Source organism: Carcharhinus amblyrhynchos, chromosome 2 (genome assembly GCF_965287045.1).
Source record: "Carcharhinus amblyrhynchos chromosome 2, sCarAmb.v2.hapA, whole genome shotgun sequence".
NCBI lineage: Eukaryota > Metazoa > Chordata > Chondrichthyes > Carcharhiniformes > Carcharhinidae > Carcharhinus > Carcharhinus amblyrhynchos.
Genome location: NC_137325.1, coordinates 81,441,781 through 81,462,257, shown reverse-complemented (window position 1 = coordinate 81,462,257; position 20,477 = coordinate 81,441,781). Strand labels below are relative to the sequence as shown.

Sequence of the window (20,477 nt, the reverse complement as noted above, 5' to 3'; positions counted from 1 at the left end):
TGCATTCTCACAACTTTCCAAGGTAACTGTTGACTGTTTTCTGGTACAAGATTCTGTGAAGGCCACTGTAGATTTCTTCCATTAAATGAAAGTGAGAGCAAATTCTCCAGCAGCTCACAAAATTCAAATTGAGATCGAGCCCCACCTGGATTCCAAATATTGAAGAATAAAGTTTATAATTTCTCTGCTTAAAGGGCAGGCCTAACTGACTATCATCTCCTATGATCTCCCTTTCAATCTGATTAGTTGCAGTCTTCATCATAGCAAAGCTGCAACTTGTTCTATCTGTTCCTTTTGATTTGATTTGATTTATTATTGTCACATGTATTAGTACAGTGAAAAGTATTGTTTCTGGCGCGTTATACAGGCAAAACATACCGTTCAAGGAGAAAGAAAGGAATGTAGCGTTACAGTCATAGCTAGGGTATAGAGAAAGATCAACTTAGTGCATGGTAGGTCCATTAAAAATTTGACGGCAGCAGGGAAGAAGCTGTTCTTGAGTCAGTTGGTATGTGACGTCAGGCTTTTGTAACTTTTCCCCGATAGAAGAAAGTGGAAGAGAGTATGCTTTGGGTGTGTGGGATCCTTAATGATGCTGGCTACTTTTCTGAGGCAGCAGGAAGTGTAAACAAAGTCAATGGATGGAAGATTGGGTTTGCGTGATTGATTGGGCTACATTCACAACCTTTTGTAATTTCTTGTGGTATTGGGCAGAGCAGGAGCTATGCCAAGCCAAGATATAACCTAAAAGAATGTTTTCTGTGGTGCGTCTGTGAAAGTTGGTGAGAGTCATAGCTGACCTGCCAAATTTCCTTAGTTTTTTGAGAAAGTAGAGGCATTTGTGGGCTTTCTTAACTATAGTGTAGGCATGGGGGAACCAGGACAGGTTGTTGGTGATCTGGGCACCTAAAAACTTGAAGCTTTTGACCATTTCTACTTCATCCCTTTGATGTAGATAGTGACATGTTTTCTACTACGCTTCCTGTAGTCAATAACAATCTCCTTTGTTTTGTTGACATTGAGGGAGAGATTATTGTCATTGTACCAGTTCACTAGATTCTTTATTTCGTTCCTGTACTCTGCCTCATCATTGTTTGAGATCCAACCACTATGGTGGTGTCGTGAGCAAACTTGAAAATTGAGTTTTAGAGGAATTTGACCACACAGTCATTCTATCAGCAAATACACATACATAACTTAAACAAAAGAACATTCCATCTCCACAGTCTGTCTCTAGGATAACATGGCATACTTTGGGATGTTCCCAAACAGAAATGTAAATGAAATATTTTACCTTATATGCTACTCTTTCATTCTGTCACCAATTTGAATAGTCTATACTGCTAATGGAGTTCGAAGTCATTTCTTTGGACTACCTAGGTACATAAAGAAATCTATGATTAGTTTACAAAGCTGATTTTAGCTTCCTTTCATGTGGAAACTACATATAGTAATTTATTCTTTTTTTGAAGTAAGGGCTGATCTTTTGCTTTTGTTATACTGAGATAGAAGACCTCCTAATGCTTATAGCTTTCACACTATTAACTCTGACCTTGAAGATAAACTAAGTTACTGTTTATGTATACTTAACTCCAAGCTTCTTTGAATTACATTTACATCAGAGTTATTATTACCGGTTTCTCAATCTGGACTTCCCATTTATCTTAAACTAGCATTAAAAGTTCTAAATCATATAAACCATGAACCAGACTTTGACAATAAAATAATGTACTGAATAATGGATGTGAAGTCAGCATTTAACTGTGGAGGTATTAATTTGCCTATGTTATATGTTTGATGCGTCAAGGCCTGAATGGAAAAACACGGACAATTAACACCTACTGATAAAAAATTAATATTGCACAGCTTCATTCTAATATTTAGGTTGGATGCCTGCCCCTAAACTCATCTCTGTTAAAACTAGGATTAGGCATTTTCAAGATGGCATATTTTTGTTGCAGATTCTTTTCATTTTCATCTCTGGTGCAATTGCAATTCATCATTTTTTGGTGGTAAGATACAGTCCAACATTTTGGTTTTAATGTACCGTGTTCTTGCTGGGAATGCTTGTTTCTAGGTTACTTAATGATGATAGTTGGAATAATATGGCTTTGATTAAAATTTCTGCAGATATTGTGTAATGTTCAGCTGCTATCTGGATTCTGGTATCATTTTAAGGGTTAATATTCTATAATTTGAACACACAAAATATTGAAATAATACATTTGCAACAAATGTTCTTTCTGATAACAATTTTGTGGTGGAAAGTGTAAGCTTTGAAGGAGAAAACCAGTTGGGAAATAGTAAGCTTAAATAAAGAAATAGTTAGAGGTTGGAGTCAGGTAAGTCTCATGAAGGAAAATAATCCACAGTGCGACCTTTATCTCAGTCATGAGGCATCTGTGTTTACAATGATTTTTATGTTTGTACTTTTTGATATTGTGCAGTCATTAAAAGGGTAGGTGAAAGGTCACAAGCCACACATTCTCAATCTGCTTGCATTATTTACAATGTGATAGAAGGGAGTAAAATTGTTCTGGTTGCTATGCACAGAAACAGTATAAATACTTCCTTTTAGTGCACTTAGGATTCAGAATGTGGAATGCCTTACAAGAAACCATAATAGCTTTTAAAAGGAAAGTAGATAAATATTTGAAGAAGAAAAGGGAATTGGCTAAGGACATGAGTAGAGGACTAACTAGACAGCTGCTTCAAAGACATCATGAGAAATAGGGGCAGGAGGAGGCCATTCAGCCCATCAAACTGGTACAGGTGCCATTGGTGAAAGAGTTCATTTGCTGCAAGGCAGGATGTAATAAATTGTGTTCCCTAGGCATCATATTAATTATTAATGACTTGGATGAAGAAAATTTAGATATCCAAGTTTTCAAATGACATCAAATTAGGACACATAAGAAGTTATGTCGATGCTTGGAAGAAATTACAATGAGACATAGATTAAATAAGTTAGTAAAGCTATGATATATACAATTAAGATGTTAAAGTGTGAGGTCATCCATTAAGATCATAGAATCCCTTCAGTGCAGAAGAAGTCCATTTGGCCCATGGAGCCTGCACCAACCACAATCCCACCCAGGCCCAATCCAATTAACTCCATGCATTTACCCGAGATAATCTTCCTGACACTAAGGGGCAACTTAGCATGGCCAATCCACCTAACCTGCAAATTTTTGGACTGTGGGAGGAAACCAACACAGACACAGGGAGAACATGCAAACTCCACACAGACAATGATCCAAGCCAAGAACCGAACCCAGGTTCCTGCAGCTGCAGCTGTATAGGGCACTGGTGAGGCCGCAGCTGGAGTACTGTGTGCAGTTTTGATTGCCGCACTTACGCAAGGGTATATTGGCCTTGGAGGGAGTGCAGAGGAGGTTTACCAGGCTGATGCCGGAGTTGAGGGGGTTAAGCTATGAGGAGAGGCTGAATAAACTAGGCTTGCACTTGTTAAAGTTTAGAAGAATGAGGGGAGATCTCATTGAGACATATAAGATGATGAATGGGATGGATAGGATAGAGGTGGAGAGACTCTTCCCGCTCAGAAAGGGCAGTAGGACTAAGGGGCACAGCCTCAAGATAAAGGGGGGGGCGGTTCAGAACGGAGTTGAGGAGGAACTTCTTCACTCAAAGGGTGGTGAATCTCTGGAATTCTCTGCCCGTTGAAGTGGTGGAGGCTGCCTCGTTAAATATTTTTAAGACGCGGGTTGATGGGTTTTTGATAAGAGAGGGGATTAAGGGTTATGGGGAGAGGGCGGGAATGTGGAACTGAGCCATGACAGATCAGCCATGATCTTATTGAATGGCGGGGCAGGCTTGAAGGGCTAGATGGCCTACTCCTACTCCCATTTCTTATGTTCTTATTATGTTCTTATGTTCCTGGCACTGTGAAACAGCTGTGCTAAGCATTGTGCCACTGTGCTGCCCCTCCACTGCGCCACCAGATATAACAACCTCAAGATTTTTCAGGCATGTCACAATCAATGAACTTGTTTCAGAATATAATCACTGTTGTAGTGTAGGAAAGCACAACAGCCAATTTGCATACATCAAAGTGCCACATACAACAGTGAGATAGATGAGGAGATGTCTGTGTTGGTGATGTTGATTGAGAGATAAATGTGGTCCAGGATACTTCCTTGCTCTATGAAAATGATCATGTTATCTTTTTCATCCATGTGTGATGAGGCTTTGGTTTATTGTCTCATCTGGTAACAGCATCTTTTTTAGTGCAACATTCCCTCTGTACTGCACTAAAATCTCAACCTGGATTACATGATCAAGTTTCGGAATGAAGCTTGAAGCCAGAATCATAGGTATAAAACCGAGAGTGCCATCACTGAGTCATTTCCAAAACTTTAGCAGTTGCTGATGATGTGACTCCTTAGCAGTAAATTGTCCATAATTTAAAAATAATTAATCATCTCATAGACCACAGACACTGTAGTGAAGAATTAAAGGCTCGATCCTAGACATCTATTAGGATAATAGAACAACTGCACCCCAGAGGAAACTTTGTTTGATTGTCAACTCAGGTTCTCTGATCTCTCTAGTTAATTTCACAATGTTTGTTTACATAACAAGTGCTTTCAAGTGTTTGTGATCTGTGGTTTCTGAAAGTGCAAAAGGCTGGAATGATTAAACATAACAACATAAGAACATAAGAAGTAGGAGCAGGAGTAGGCCATCTAGCCCTTCGAGCTTGCCCCGCCATTCAATAAGATCATAGCTGATCTGATACTTTTATTAGCTTGTCCAGACTTTTTTCAACCATTGAAGAATGATCAAAGAGTTAGAATTTTTTCAAAGATTTCTTTAACACATTATAACTTCACACTATGGAGTTCATTTGTTTGAGAAAGTGTATGGTGGATCAATGTATGTGGAAGTGCCAGAATTTGGCACAGGGGACACAAGATGCCATGGGACATGTGGAAAATATGAGGTGGTATGGGTGCATTTGGAAGGGTAAGGGGGTTTACAAAGAACAAAGAACAAAGAACAACCCAGCACGGGAAACAGGCCCTTCGGCCCAACAAACCCGCGCCGCCGCATCACCCTACACCTATTCTACCCTGCATGTTTACGAATGGAACCCCTAACTTAGCCAGATTCAGGGGAGAATAGTGTCAATTTGGTAAAACCAATCAGCCTAAGAGCACATCTTTGCAGTGTGGGAGGAAACCGGAGCGCCCGGAGGAAACGCACGCAACCACAGGGAGAATGTGCAAACTCCCACAGACACAGGCCCAAATCCATGTATCTGCACAGCTAGCAGTGATAGTCACTGAGCTGTTGCGGCGCCCGTCTACCAGTCCAGGATCAAGCACACACACCAACACGAAGTACTAGGCCACTCCCGGAACTTCCAAGAGCAGCCCACGCACGACCCACCGTGTGTATGCCCCTCGTTTGACACGAGGTGGACCTCCACCTGCGGAATAAAAAGACAAAAACATTAATCTTACAAGCCTGCTTTTCCGGTGTCTCCCAAGGTTCTAACATTATTTAATAGCCCCTACCATAACCCTCCATCCTCGTTTCACTCATGTGTCTATCTAACTGAACCTTAAATGAGTCCAACGTTCCTGCCTCCACCACCCTACTCGGTAGCGCGTTCCATACCCCCACAACTCTCTGCATAAAGAACCTTCCTCTCACTTCCAAATTATACCTGTCCCCCCTCACCCTTAAATCATGACCTCTCGTGTTTGTACCCAGTCTAGGGAGCAGTCTCTCACTATTAACTCTATCTATTCCCTTCAGTATCTTATATACCTCTATCATGTCCCCCCTCAATCTCCGTCTTTCCAAGGAGAATAGTCCCAGTTTCTCCAACCTTTCCTCGTAACCCAGCCCCTCCATGCCAGGCAACATCCTGGTAAACCTCCTCTGCACCCTTTCCAGAGACTCCACGTCCTTCCGGTAGTAAGGTGACCAGAACTGGACGCAGTACTCCAAATGCGGTCTAACCAACGTTCTGTACAACTGAAGCATTAGACGGCAGCTTTTATACTCTATACCCCTTCCTATAAAGGCTAAAGGGTTTGAGGGGTATGGGCTCCAGGACCTTTGTGTTTCATTCTCTCTGGGAAAAAGTCCGTTGGCAGCAAGGCAGGCCTTTTAAATAGCCCGCCTCCATACCTGGCAGCCCCTATAGCTGCCTTCACACTCTGTCCCTGGTCGGTTGGCCAAATCCCAGCTAATGTCATCCATAATTTAATCCACTGATGGAAAAGATCCATATGGACCAAAGTGCAGAAATGGATCACATGAGAAATCATGTTGAATAATGTAGCCAGCAGTGGCCAATTACAGGGATAGAGATCTACTCAGGTGCATGATTCCAACAGCAGACCCAACACATGGATAAAGTGTGAATTAATGTTCAACTGAAACACTGAGTCAGGACTATTTACTGGAACTAAATTACAAATAGAATCAATGTACTTACATTTATGTAGGGCCGTGTTCACCTTCACAGTATGGGTAGTATTATACTCATTATAGAACCTGCCTGACTTTTATTCCAAGCTTTTCAGGGTCCTGTAACAGGCAGGTAATCTGCTCCAGATTTCCACTCATGTCCTGCAAACTTCAGTTTATTCTGTAAAGTTTCATCACATTGTCCAATAATTACATAATATTTTGCAAAATGAGTGAATATTTCTAATTCTTCCAGTAATCTTCCTTTCACTTGAACATTTTCAGATGGCCCCTATGATTTGATGGTGAAGTCTGAACCACGATTCAAAGTTAGTGAAGGAGTGTTCGCTGCTGGCAAAGGAGAACCCATCTGGTTTAAATGTTCAGCAAATTCCAACCCACCAAATGTCTATTCGTGGTTCCAGAAAGCTGACAACAAGACAACACCCATCCAGTGGGGGCCAGTGTTAAACATCAGGTCTGAGAAAGTACCCGAGAAAGCCGACTACATGTGCTGTGTCTACAACAATATCACTGGCAAACGGGATGAGACTCAATTCACTTTCATACTATCTGCTACAGGTATGTACAAGCTTGTTGATATTAACTTATTAATTGCAATGGTTTACAGATTATGTGGTAATGGGTGTCCTTAAAAACAATTTGAATAGTCACAAATAGAACATAACTTAAATTGCAGATTAATTAAAACTTAAGGTGATTTCAATTGATTCTATTGCTAATTATACATTGAATATGCTATCATTCTCAAATACACAATGGATTTATTTCATTGTGTGAATGAGGAATCTCCTGAGAATCATTATAGTTTTGCCTCAAGAAATGTTAACTCAAGACTTATTGGCAAATGAATGAATGATTATGTGGCGAGGGTTATTGATCTTGCAGCCCAGGTACAAACAGTAAATCACTCTCTCTTACTGAGTGGGTCATTTTAGTTTTTTTAAATTTCAGTTGAGAAAGGGCAGAAGAGTAGGATGAGCTCCTACAGAGAACCAACAAGAACACAGCCATCTGAATGACCTCTTCCTGTGTGTAACAATCTATGATGCCATGATTAAATATATAAGGAACAAGAACCACATTTCTGTTTATGAATTTGCATTGTATTATGCTAAGATATCTTTTCTACATTATGAGCAGGATCCTGAGCCCACTCTTGCCATCTGCACGATTACCAACAGGGCTCGAAAGACGCCGTGGATCTCGCCAAGGAGATCACAACTTCTGATCTTCGCTGCCCCTCGCAACATAATCAGGCTCACATCAACAATGGCTGTGAACCTGATTTAAATACATTTCCATGGATTTCAATATAATTAAACTGCTCCCTCGCCTTATATTGACGCACTGCTGTAACATCATGTTGGCACCACTTATAAAAGATTCAGCCAGACATGGGTGGGCACTGTCATTGACTGTGTGGGGGAGGATGGGGGAAGCAGAAGGGAGGTTTATTCATGTTCTGATTGGGGTATCCTTTAAACATGGCATTACCACTATCAGTGCAGTCGGGCTTTGCTGGTGTGTTTCGGCCCCATCACTCTGCATGGCGGCATGAAACTTGCCCACCTGTTTTTTTTTTGACAGAGTGCAGTAAGACCTCAAGAGAAAATCGACCTATTTCGCTAGACAAAAACACACTATTTTTCTCACAAGAATCAATACTCTGCCAACTTCTGGTAAGATTGCCTCCAATCTGTGAATTGCAGTGCTGTTATATTTACAAATCTTCCCAGTAGGCCCAATTATTCTCCTGCATTCAATTTCCAAGAATCTAATTCCAACCTTGCAACGACTTACATGAAAAATTACATCACAGGAACAAGTCTCCTTTTGCCGACTGGCCCATGTTAATGTTTATGCTCCAAAAGCTTTTCCTCCCACCTTCATTCATCTCGCTCTCTATCAACATAGCCTTTTATTCCTGTCTCCCTCATATACTTACCCAGTTTCCCCCGGATTCCAGCACTGCTGATCACTTCAAACACTCCACGCAGCAGCGAGTCAGTGTTTGCATCATTCTCCTAAATTTCTTGCTGGATTTATTATTGGTTATTCTGACTGAGTGTGTGATCAAGGAACCCTGCAAAATTGCAGTCAATGAGAATCAGTGGTAAAACCTTCCACAAGCTGGAGTCATATGCAGCGCAAAGAAAGATAGGCAGTGCTCTTGGCCTGAACATCTTCAGCTACTTCATTGATGACCTTCCCTCCATCACAAGGTCAGAATTAAGACTGTTCACAGATTGCAGTCTGCAGTGCTATTAACATTTCCTCAGACAATGAAGCAGTCCGTGTCCATATCCAGTGTGGTCTGCAGTTTTGTGTTGGGCTGACAAGTGGTAAGTGACATGTGCATCACACAAATGCCAGGCAGTGACTATCTCCATCAAAAAAGAATTTAACCATCTCCTTGTGATGTTCAGTGGCATTGCCATTGTTGGTTTAAAAGTTAGTTAAAGTTTATTTATCAGTCACAAGTAGGCTCACATTAACACTGTAATGAACCTACTGTGAAATTCTCCTAGTCACCACACTCTGGCACCTGTTCAGGTACATTGAAGGAGAACTTAGCATGGCCAATGCACCTAACCAGCATGTCTTTTGGGCTGTGGGAGGAAACCAAAGCACCCGGAGGAAACCCGTCAAAAGCCTGGGAGTTGCCATTGACCAGAAACTTAACTGGACAAGTACAATTGACTATGGTTAGAAGAGCAGGTCAGAGGGTGGAAATTCTGCAGTGGAGAATTCTGCGCCTTTTGATTCCCTGAATCCTTTCCATTATCTAGAAGGCACAAGACAGGAGTGTAATAGAATTGAATCATAGATAATCATAGAATCCCTGTATTACAGAAGGAGGCCTTTATGCCCATTGAGTCTGCACTGACTCAGCATCTTACCCTCTGCCCTATCCCCATAATCCCATGTATTTACACTGGCTAATACAACTAACCCACACATCCTGAGACACTAAGGGGCAATTTAGGATGGTCAATCCACTAACCTGCACATTTTTGGACTGTGGAAGGAATTGGGAGCACCCGGAGGAAATCCCCCCAAACAGAGGGAGAATGTGCAAACACCACACAGACAGTCACCCAAGGTCAGAATCGAACCCGGGTCCTGATATTGTGAGGTCGCAGTGCTAACCACAATACAGCTGTGCCACCCCTTTTGTCTTTTTTGTCATACCAGACACTTGCCCCCATCTAAATGGTGATCATTGACATGCCCACTGCTCCAATGTCCACTCCCCCGCCCCACCAAAAATAAATGAGTCCTCCCCATGAGGCTCTCATTAGGGTCCTCCCCAACACTGCCCCCGGAACAAGTTGGCACTGCCAGGTCGGATGCCAGCCTGGCAGTGCCAACCTGTGCTAATGGCAGTGCTGAGGCAGTGTCAGGGCCCTGCCTGGTCCTGTCCCTCTCCCCCAGGGACTATTTGTCCCCCTCCCTGGGGGTTAGGTCATACCTTGAGGAGAATACTCTCCATTTGCTTGGATAAATGCAGCTCCAACAACAGGCAAAAGGACTACATATTCTCAGACAAAACTCAAGGGATTGAGTTTAGGAGTCGGGAGATAATGCTGCAGCTGTATAAGACCCTGGTCAGACCCTACTTGGAGTACTGTACTCAGTTCTGGTCACCTCATTACAGGAAGGATGTGGAAGCCATTGAAAGGGTGCAGAGGAGATTTACAAGGATGTTACCTGGATTGGGTGGCATGCCTTATGAGGATAGGTTGAGAGAGCTCATTTTCTCCTTAGAGAGACAAAGGATGAGAGAGGACCTGATAGAGGTGTATAAGATGTTGAGAGGGATTGATCAGGTGGACTCTCAGAGGCTTTTTCCCAGGGCTGAAATGACTGCCACAAGAGGACACAGGTTTAAAGTGCTGGGGAGTGTGTACAGAGGAGATGTCAGGGGAAGTTTTTCACTCAGAGGGTGGTGGGTGAGTGGAATCGGCTGCTGTCGGTGGTGGTAGAGGCAGATTCGATAGGGTCTTTTAAGAGACTTCTGGATGAGTACATGGGACTTAATAGGATTGAGGGTTATAGGTAAGCCTAGTAGGTTGAGATAAGATTGGTGCAATTTGTGGGCCGAAGGGCCTGTTTGTGCTGTAGTTTTTCTAAGATTCTATGATTCTATCTTATTTTCTCAGCACCTCACTCATCACCGACACAGCAGTGAGCCATTTACCAAGATGTCCCGTAATCACTAGTCAAGGCATTTGGACAGCACCATCCAAACTTGTGAATTTTATAACTAGAAGTACTAGGGCAGCAGATGCATGGATCATCATCGCATGCAAGTTTCTCTCCAAGTCACACAGATAGTGGCTTGGAACTATATCACCATTCCTTCATTGTCACTAGCTTATGATCCTGGAATTCCATCCCTAGCAGCATCTGGCTACAACAGTTCAAGTGGACAGCTTACATAAGAACATAATAAGAAATAGGAGCAGGAGTAGGCCATCTAGCCCTTCGAGCCTGCCCCACCATTCAATAAGATCATGGCTGATCTGTCGTGGCTCAGTTCCACATTCCCGCCCTCTCCCCATAACCCTTAATCCCCTCTCTTATCAAAAACCCATCAACCCGCGTCTTAAAAATATTTAGCAAGGCAGCCTCCACCACTTCAACGGGCAGAGAATTCCAGAGATTCACCACCCTTTGAGTGAAGAAGTTCCTCCTCAACTCCGTTCTAAACCGCCCCCCCCTTTATCTTGAAGCTGTGCCCCCTAGTCCTACTGTCCTTTCTGAGCGGGAAGAGCCTCTCCACCTCTATCCTATCCATCCCATTCATCATCTTATATCTCTCAATGAGATCTCCCCTCATTCTTCTAAACTCTAACGAGTACAAGCCTAGTTTATTCAGCCTCTCCTCATAGCTCAACCCCCTCAACTCCGGCATCAGCCTAGTAAACCTCCTCTGCACTCCCTCCAAAGCCAAAATATCCTTGCGTAAGTAATTACCTCTGCCTTCTGAAGAGCAATTAGGAATAGACAAGAACACTGGCTTTGCCAGCAGTGTCCACATCTGCAAATTGATGAGGAGAATAAGAAAATCTGACTGAGATATATTCTAAGTCTTAAGCATGAAAAATGGGACTGAAGTGGCACATACTCTATTGCAACATACCAAATGAAGTGTTGTGTGATAGCATATGATTCTGACCAGAATGCTAACAACTGCGTAACAGCTGTGCCCAATCCTGTTCTTCAAAGCCACCAACACTGAGTAACATCCAGATGAGAATTTTTTCCTTTTTCATCCAGTAATGAAGGCAACTATAACATGATTACCAACACCTGGCTAAGAATTAGGCAATGACCTGACATCTTCCTTAACTTTATTTCTCAGCTTCTCAAGGTGCAAATTCATTTTGCCTTGAAAGATGATGTAGGTACACACATATAAAATAGAGAGGATTGGGATATGCTTTATTTTCTGGTAACTGAGCAACATTCCATATTGTGTCCCATTGCATTTGGTGATGAAAATTACCTTGTTCTGAATTCTTTCAGCTGGTTCACTGGACTTGGCTGCTTTATTTCAGTTAGCTCTCAACAAAAAAAAAATTATCTTAGTGAAACAATTGCATGAAACAATATTTCAGACTCACTGGGATCTCATTATTGTGCCAGTATTCATTAAAATTGTACTGTATAAACTGACTGCCAGCGATGAATGGGCTGCACTCTTCACACCTTCACATTTTGCTTTCATTAAGGCTTCATGTTGCAGGGCAGGTGTATGGTAAAAGTAAATAGAGACAGCAGGTGTTCATTGTTGGTAATGTTTTTCTGCAATCAGTGAATGCAGGATCGCCATAGTGATATCTGCTTTACTCAATAATGCTGCATCCACTCAGCCTCAAACTGAACTTAAGTGTTCTGGACAAAATAATCAGGGCAACTGTGAGGTAACTGCAATTAAAAATAGATCTAATTGTCCAAAAACTTCCTATTTTTTAAATCAGTATTGCTTGACATGGCTATGGATTTGCGTAGAGTGAAGTCTATATGTCATCTTAAGGTACCTACATACCTTGGATTGCAGCTCAAACCCTCTCGCAAATGTGCTAAATGGCACAATGTTAATGAGTCCAGAGGAAAATAATGCACAAACAACAACTACTGCAGTTAATCTTAATGGCTTATCTGCTGTTTGTAGGACTTGTATTGTTATAACATATCAACAAAAATGATGAGTGTGCAATACAGATTTGCTCAGGAGAGTTTGTCTATTGATAATGGGCAATGAAAATCCACAGTATTGTTAATCTGATGGGACGAAAAGCAACAGGTCTAAATTTTGAGGATCAACTTTTGAGGGTGTGACCTGATTATAGTAGATTCACATTTTGATTTCATTTTGATGAAATTTTCAGCTTGAGGAAAGGGCTTTTTAATTGCCCTGTCTTTCCTACAGGTGGTAATGTAGCATAAACTCCCCCAAAAGATTTTCAATTCCCTCTTCTTTATCAACATTACTATTTGGAGTAAAACTGACAAGCACAGAATGTTACCAGAATTGTCAATTGTTGCACTATTTTTGGGGAAGGGGAGGAGGTGGTGAGGTGGGGTGGAGTTAGGCATTACCTGTTCCGAATTCTACATTGACAGATTCCTGGGATGGTGAGACTGACGTATGAGGAGAGATTGAGTCCATTAGGATTATATGTGCTGGAATTTCAAAGCATGAGGAGACATCTCATTGAAACCTATAAAATTCTGATAGGGCTAAACAGATAGATTCAGGAAGGACATTATTGATGGCAGGGGCATCCAGAAAAAGTCTGACAACACCAGGTTTAAGTCCAACCGATTTTTATCCACGTATTGTGCGCAGTTCTGGTCGCCTCACTATAGGAAAGATGTAGAAGCTATTGAGAGGGTGCAGAGGAGATTTACAAGGATGTTGCCTGGACTGGGAGGCATGCCTTATGAAGTTAGGTTGAGGGAGCTGGGACTCTTTTCCCTGGAGAGACGAAGGTTGAGAGGCGACCTGATAGAAGTTTACAAAATGTTGAGAGGAATAGATAGGGTGGACTCTCAGAGGCTATTTCCCCGGTTTGAAATGGTCGCTACGAGAGGACACAGATTTAAGGTGCGGGGAGGGAGGTTCAGAAGTGATGTTAGGGGTAAGTTTTTCACTCAGAGGGTGGTGAGTGAATGGAATCGGCTGCCGTCAGTGGTGCTGGAGGCGAACTCACTGGGGTCTTTTAAAAGACTTCTGGATGAGTATATGGGGTTTAATGAGATTGAGGGTTATAGATAGGTCTGTAGGTAGGTAGGTGATGTGATCGGCGCAACTTGTGGGCCGAAGGGCCTGTTTGTGCTGTAGTGTTCTATGTTCTATGTTCTATGTTCTATGTATCCACATCAGGGGCATCCAGAGCCAGGGGTCATAATTTAAGGATACACGATAAACCATTTAGGACTGAGGTGAGGAGCAATTTCTTCACCGAGAGCGCGATAAGCCTGTGGAATATGCTACCACAGAAAACAATTGAGGCCAAAACATTGTATGCTTTCAGGAATGAGTTCCATATAGTGCTTGGGGCGAAGGGGATCAAAGGATATAGGGGAAAGGCATGTTCAAGCTATTGGTTTGGATGATTTGCCATAATTATAATGAATGGTGTAGCAGGCTCGAAGGTGTGAATGACTTACTCTGTTCCTATATTATGTGATTCCAAGTAAGAAGATTTAGCTAATGTCTTCTGATTGTATAATGAATTTCCCCCAACAGGTCAAGAAAAACAGAAACAAAAAGGAAGTTCTCTTCATTCTTTGGGAATCATTGTTGGACTGTCACTGACACTGATTGTTTGTATACTGCTTTACTTTCTCCTGAGAAAATATTATCCTCGAAAAGGTATGCTTTATCAATTAAAATCAAGATCAATTTTGTGGCATTTTTACTGAACTTTGTCACCCATTTGACACTCGGAAACATTTCCATATTTCTAGGTTGTTACTGTAACATTTACTTCAGAATGTTAGTTAAAGTTTTGCAATGAATTGCCTCTATTTTTTAAAAAAGTTTAAAGCAATTTTACTTTGACAGCTGCTGTAATGGTTTTAGTGGACAAATATATTACCTGGTGTAGTACAAGGTGCACAGGTCATGAAGAATTCTGTGTCTGTAATGCCTTTGCTGATTTAATCAGGAATGGTAGTTGAGCATTATAGTCAACTTTAGTGCTTTGGAGTGAAGGAGGAGAAAACAACATCAACCTGAATGTAGTTCCTCTTGCTGGAAACTGTATTTTGGGTCAGAACAAGGCCAAGCTTGGTGATGATACACTCTGCAGCCAGCCTTGCTGATATTCATTGTCTGGATCCAAACATAAAGAGTGGAAAATTGGGTTAGCTATTGAAGGGCAGCTGGTGCATTGTGTCCCAAAAACTGACACAAGGCAGCATCTTCAAGACAGAAGAAGAGACATTGTTATAGTTGGAAATGCAATAAAAATAAAATGGGTAGATTCTCATAGAATTCTTGTCCAAGGTGTTGTTACTTCTATATGTAAGGCTGGTTGCAATCTGTTTATAATTCATATGGTTCGCATTTGGCCATTGGCTAGTCAAATTATGGTGTAATAACAAAGAACAAAGAAAATTACAGCACAGGAACAGGCCCTTCAGCACTCCAAGCCTGCACCATACTGCCCAACTTAACTAAAACCTACTACCCTGCTGGGGACAATATCCCCATCTCATCCACGTACTTGTCAAGATGCCTCTTAAAAGTCACTACCTTATCCGCTTCCATTACCTTCCCCAGCAATGAGTTCCAGGCACCCACCACTCTCTGGGTAAAAATTCTGCCTTGCACATCTCTTTTAAACCTTGCCCCTCGCACTTTAAACCTAAGAGTAATTGACTCTTCCACCCTGGGAAAAAACTTCTGACTATCCACTCTGTCCGTGCCTCTTGTAATCTTGTAGACTTCTATCAGGTCTCCCCTCAACCTCCGTCACTCTAGTGAGAACAAACCAAGTTTCTCTAACCTCTCCTCATAGTTAATGCCCTCCATATCAGGCAAAACTTATATTTCACCCTGGAGTTTGTGTGGTTAATTAGCTTGTCCATTGTTTGAATCACTGCTGACATGGTCTGTGCAATGTAAAATGTTGGCCTTTCATTTACGAAGTATATTGTATTGCATTACTGTTTTTCCTTCTGTGATTCATGGACCTTTTATGCTTCTATTCAGCCATTTTCTTTGTTTTGTTCAATTGTGTCTGATATGTCCTGAAACCCTTTGCCTTACTTAAGAAACTCCAAAACAAATGCCCAAGAATTTCACACAGATCAATTACTAGCAGACATCGGTTTAGGGTAAAATGGGGAAAGTTGAAAAGGGATGGGAAAGGCAAGCTTTTTACGTGGGGCAGCATGGTGACACAGTGTTTAGCACTGCTGCCTCACAGCCCCAGGAATCTGGGTTTGATTCCTGGCTTAGGTCACTGTCTATGTGGAGTTTGCACATTCTTCTCGTGACTGCGTGGTTTTCTCTGGGTGCTCTGGTTTCCTCTGCAGTCCAAAGATTGTGGGTTAGGTGCATTGACCATGCTAAATTGCCCGTCAGTGTCCCAGGATGCTTGGTCAGAGGAACTAGTAGGGTAAATATGTGAGGTTACAGGGATAAGGCCTGGGTTGGATTGTTCTTGGTGCAGATTTGATGGGCTGAATGGCCTCCTTCTGCATTGTAGGGTTTCTATGGTTCTACATAGAGAGTGGTAAGTGCTGGGAATGTGCATCCAGAGGAGGGGGTAGAAGCAGATACAATAGAAACATTTAAGAGACATCTTGACAGATACATTAATAGGCAGGGAATAGAGGGTTGCACAGAGATACTTCTTAGAAAGAAGTATTGAGTCGATGCAGACTTGGTGGGACTATAGTTACAGGTCCTTTTAGGCTGTTACAAGCCATGGACTGCATTAGGGAAGCATTTCACACAGCGAGGAGGATGAGGGCTTTCAACAGAAGGTATTAATCATGTAGGGGCTTCAGAGAGCGTAAACCAGCACTGATATCTACAGCAACTCTACTTCACCAAGTGCCTGAACACTGAACTGTGCCTCCCCCTCAAACTGGACCACATACCAGCCAGCATACTAAGGATGCTGGTGGCCATTGAGGTTACTGTGACATTCAGTTTCTACACTGGAGGGTGCTTTCATGCGGGACTGACAAAATCATCAATGTTTCTCTGCACCAGGATGGTCACTGAAGCTTTGTACATCAGGACAGCTGACTTTAAACAGAGTGAAGCAGGAGGAGAAAACATGTCACTTTGCCAGAACAGTGGACTTCGCAAGAATAGTTGTGTGTTCAATTATGTTTCTGTGGGTATCACATGTTAATGAGGAAACTGGAAAGGGTTCCATGCCCATAATGTGCAATTGGTGAGTGTTCAAGAACAGTCCATCATGTTGATCAACACCCACCTTCTTGGCAGTTAGCACAGTGTTTTTATCTTGCGCTGCTCTTGTCACCTTTGAGCTTTCACGTCTAAGTAGAGAGTGGCTGATCGGCAACAAGGGCTACCGGTTCTGTGTGTAGTGAATGATTCGCATGCCCCCAACCACACAGTAATAGTGACTCTGCAGTGAGAGCCATGCTCTGACCAAGAGCATGATGGAGCAAGTTATTTGCTCAGACAACGTACCACTGCCTAGACCACCTATGGGAGCCCTACAGTATGGACTGGTAAGTGGTGATGTACAGCGTCTTTCACAATCTGGCAATCAAGATGGTAGAACGTTTGATGTAATCACCTCAGGAGGAAGGGGAAGGGAGGAGGCATCTGGGACATCATGACTCCAGACCAGCAGTCAGTTAGTGTCTCATCATTCTCTAGTTTCCATGGTAAAGATCCCCCTCACTGCTGTTCCACACTTTTCTAACCATGTCTATGATGAAGAATTGCAGTTTCCTCTTGCCCGAACTCTAGAAATAATAAACAGCACAAATGTGCTATTTCATACCAACTTTAACTCCAATAAGGATGGGCAATCAGTCATTCCTGTGCTTTTCCTTAGTGCTTGCCTTACAGTCTTTCTGCCTTGCATAGTAATCCTGCACTGTGCTACCCGAGTGGCTGCAGCATAACAGGTGGAAGGCTGCTGACTTTCAGTAGGGGAGACCACAGACATCCTTGGACGATTTCCTCAAGCAGCTTTTAGTCTTAAGCCTCTGGATTTGGGCTGCATCATCTCAGCATAAGTGGCAGTTGTGGGAGCAGGCACGCTGTTACTCCGAGAAGGGACAGGAGGTTCATGAATCAAAGAATCACTACCATGCCCCGGAAGAAAGCAGGAAGATTGTTAGTGAGGGTGTTGCAATGCATTTGGGTGAATTGCCCACTGCAGGTGAATAACTGGAAGAATATCAAAGCTGAGAAATATGAGTTTGATTCCTGTAGATGTGCTAAGTATGTAAGGGTGATATGGAGCATATAATTGTTAGGCATGAGTTATCTTTGCGGATGGATAAGTGATGGGGGTGTGATGTGGTGTTTGGAGCAGTTTCTAAGCTTGCTGATGCACTTGAGCGGAGATATCATTTAAAAAATGCATTTACTAGTTTGACTATTCATGTAAGATCATTGAACCTTTCCTGGCAAAGCACTCAGGTTCTCAGGGCCAGACTCCTAGTTTTGACTGATGTAATTATCTACTCCCATTCCCCTGAATGTGTATGTTGAAGGGCTTCCTGACCCCCCCTGCGAATAAAAGAACAACTCTCCCCTTTTCCAGCTCTTGCACTATGGCCTCTCAAGCTGCATTGGTGAACATGGGAGCCTTTTCTCAAGCTTGCTGCTACATTTATTCTCTTTCTTCCTCATCAGAAACACTCACTCAGCCTGTTCCAGCCCCTGCTACAGCCAGATTGCGCCTCCCCTTGAAGAGGCGCAGGCTAGTTTTAATTGCTGCTGGTCTCACACAAACCTGGACTCGCTAACTGCCACTCAGCAGTGTGCTTTGCGAGGCTGCCCATCACTATCATAGCAATGAGCTGCTTCTGTGCTGCCTGCACCATTCCATCAGCTGCAGGATAATCACATAGCACAATCCCTGTGTCAAGCTAATTGTACATTCTTTGATATTCATGGATTTCCAAATTCATCAGATATACAAAAATCTGGTAAATGTTTTAAAAGCTACAGCTATCTACAAAATTCCTTGTTTACTTTTGGTATTATTGAGTCCTCCTTGTCAATAGAAACCACAGCTGCATTCTGGAATACTGAAAACATACATTTCTCGAACAGAATAATATAACCCAGCTTCAGAAAAACCTCTCCAAAGCAATCCAGCAATTCTTGGTGCAAACATTTAAGAACATTGTCAGTCCCCTGAGGATAGCTTGGCTCAAAAAGTTGTGAACAGCCAAGTATAATACTGTTGCCTTATCAATAACTTTTATTTGTATAGCATCTTCCATGAAGCCAAATGGTCTTTCCAGAGATTACAATGAAGCAGTGATGGGAAGAGGTTTGGGGTAGGGTGGAGTGGGGTGCAGGATGACTGAAGGCACAGTCAGAGAGGTGGTTATGAGAAGAATTTTGAAGGTGGCAGAGTAAAAATATGGAGAGATTTTGGGATAGAATTGATCTGATATTGTTGACTGATATGGAGCCAAATGTGGAGGGAGGGGATTGATGAAGAGGAAACTGGAATTGAAAGAACAGGAGTGACAGGGTCATGGAGGATTTTTTAAGTGTTATATATCGGAGTTGAAAACCAAAGAAATTTGACTAAAAGTGTGATAGGGTGGTGTTTAATTTCGGACAGAATTTTCGTGGCAGAATCTTTTGGGTAACTTGCAGTTAATGAAAGGTGTAACTAGGGAGAGCAGTTAGTTGAGTGTTTTGCTGAAAAGTAAATAGGGAGGATAACATTGCTTTAGGTAGGGATTGAGCCCTGAAGTGGCTGCCATGCATGTATATAAATAGCCAAACACTTGTTTCAATTGGCCACCAGGGTTGCCTGCAAAACCTTTGGGTGTCACTTAGGGAAATGATGCTAATTGCTGAAAATAGGTCTTAGCGCAGCCATTCATAAAAATATGTCCAATTTTCTATCCCAATGTATTATAAAGCACTGCCAGAATGGCTCCAGGTGCTTTATGAGTTGTAATCACTATTTTGTATACAAAAGGCAGCATCCAGTTTACACATAACAAAATCCCAAACAGCAAACAAGATAAATAATCAGTTGATTTGTGTTCTGACTTTGGTCATGGGAAAAATATTAGCTGTAGGGAAACTTTCTGTTCATCTTCCAGTAATACCATGGTTCCCTTAATGTCCACCTAAGCGGTCAAAGAATAACACTTCCAAGACCAGACTTTATTGTGTGTGTCTTGAACTCGTGGCTTAAACACACAACCTTTTGAATTTGCAAGCAAATGTGTTTCCAGCCAAATTAACAGTGAATACAGAAACTAATATGTAAAAAATGTAGGGTAGGATTCTCCCAAAACAATTCTAAGTGGGGAATTTGAGTAAAAACTGGAGTAATTCAAAATGAATTTCCCACACTCTGTGCACTGCAGAGGTCACTAGTGTGTATCTTGTGAAAAAGCTATGGGCAGGATCTATTCCCATTAGAGAGGGCTGCAGCATAGCACTGAGTGGACCACTGTGCATGCACCAATCTATCACTGCTGACCTAGCAATCGCGAGTCAGCACAATCACTGGCCAGCTCCATGATCCCTGCAATGATGTCCCTCTGATCTGAATTGCTCCCATAATTTTGTTTTCAGCGTTACTGAAGTATACTGCAAAACAGGTGTGTGTGTGTGTGTGTGTGTGTGTGTGTGTGTGTGTGTGTGTGTGTGTGTGTGTGTGTGTGTGTGTGTGTGTGTGTGTGTGTGTTTTACAAAGTGAAGAATTAGTTTCACAATAGTTTCCACAAAATATTTCTACTTAGTTAAACACACCAATAAACACCATTTTAAGGCAATAGTCTCTATAAAT

General features: G+C 42.2%; 1 protein-coding gene across 1 annotated transcript in view; it reads left to right on the top strand.

Annotated features, from left to right (window-relative positions):
- The window catches only part of hepacam2 (HEPACAM family member 2), a 105,518-nt gene that overhangs the window by 47,912 nt on the left and 37,129 nt on the right, over nucleotides 1–20,477 (top strand). Inside the window, exons 4-5 of the mRNA XM_080216815.1 lie at nucleotides 6,730–7,026; nucleotides 14,231–14,356. Coding sequence (XP_080072941.1) covers nucleotides 6,730–7,026; nucleotides 14,231–14,356 — 423 coding nt within the window. The remainder of the gene's footprint in view (nucleotides 1–6,729; nucleotides 7,027–14,230; nucleotides 14,357–20,477) is intronic.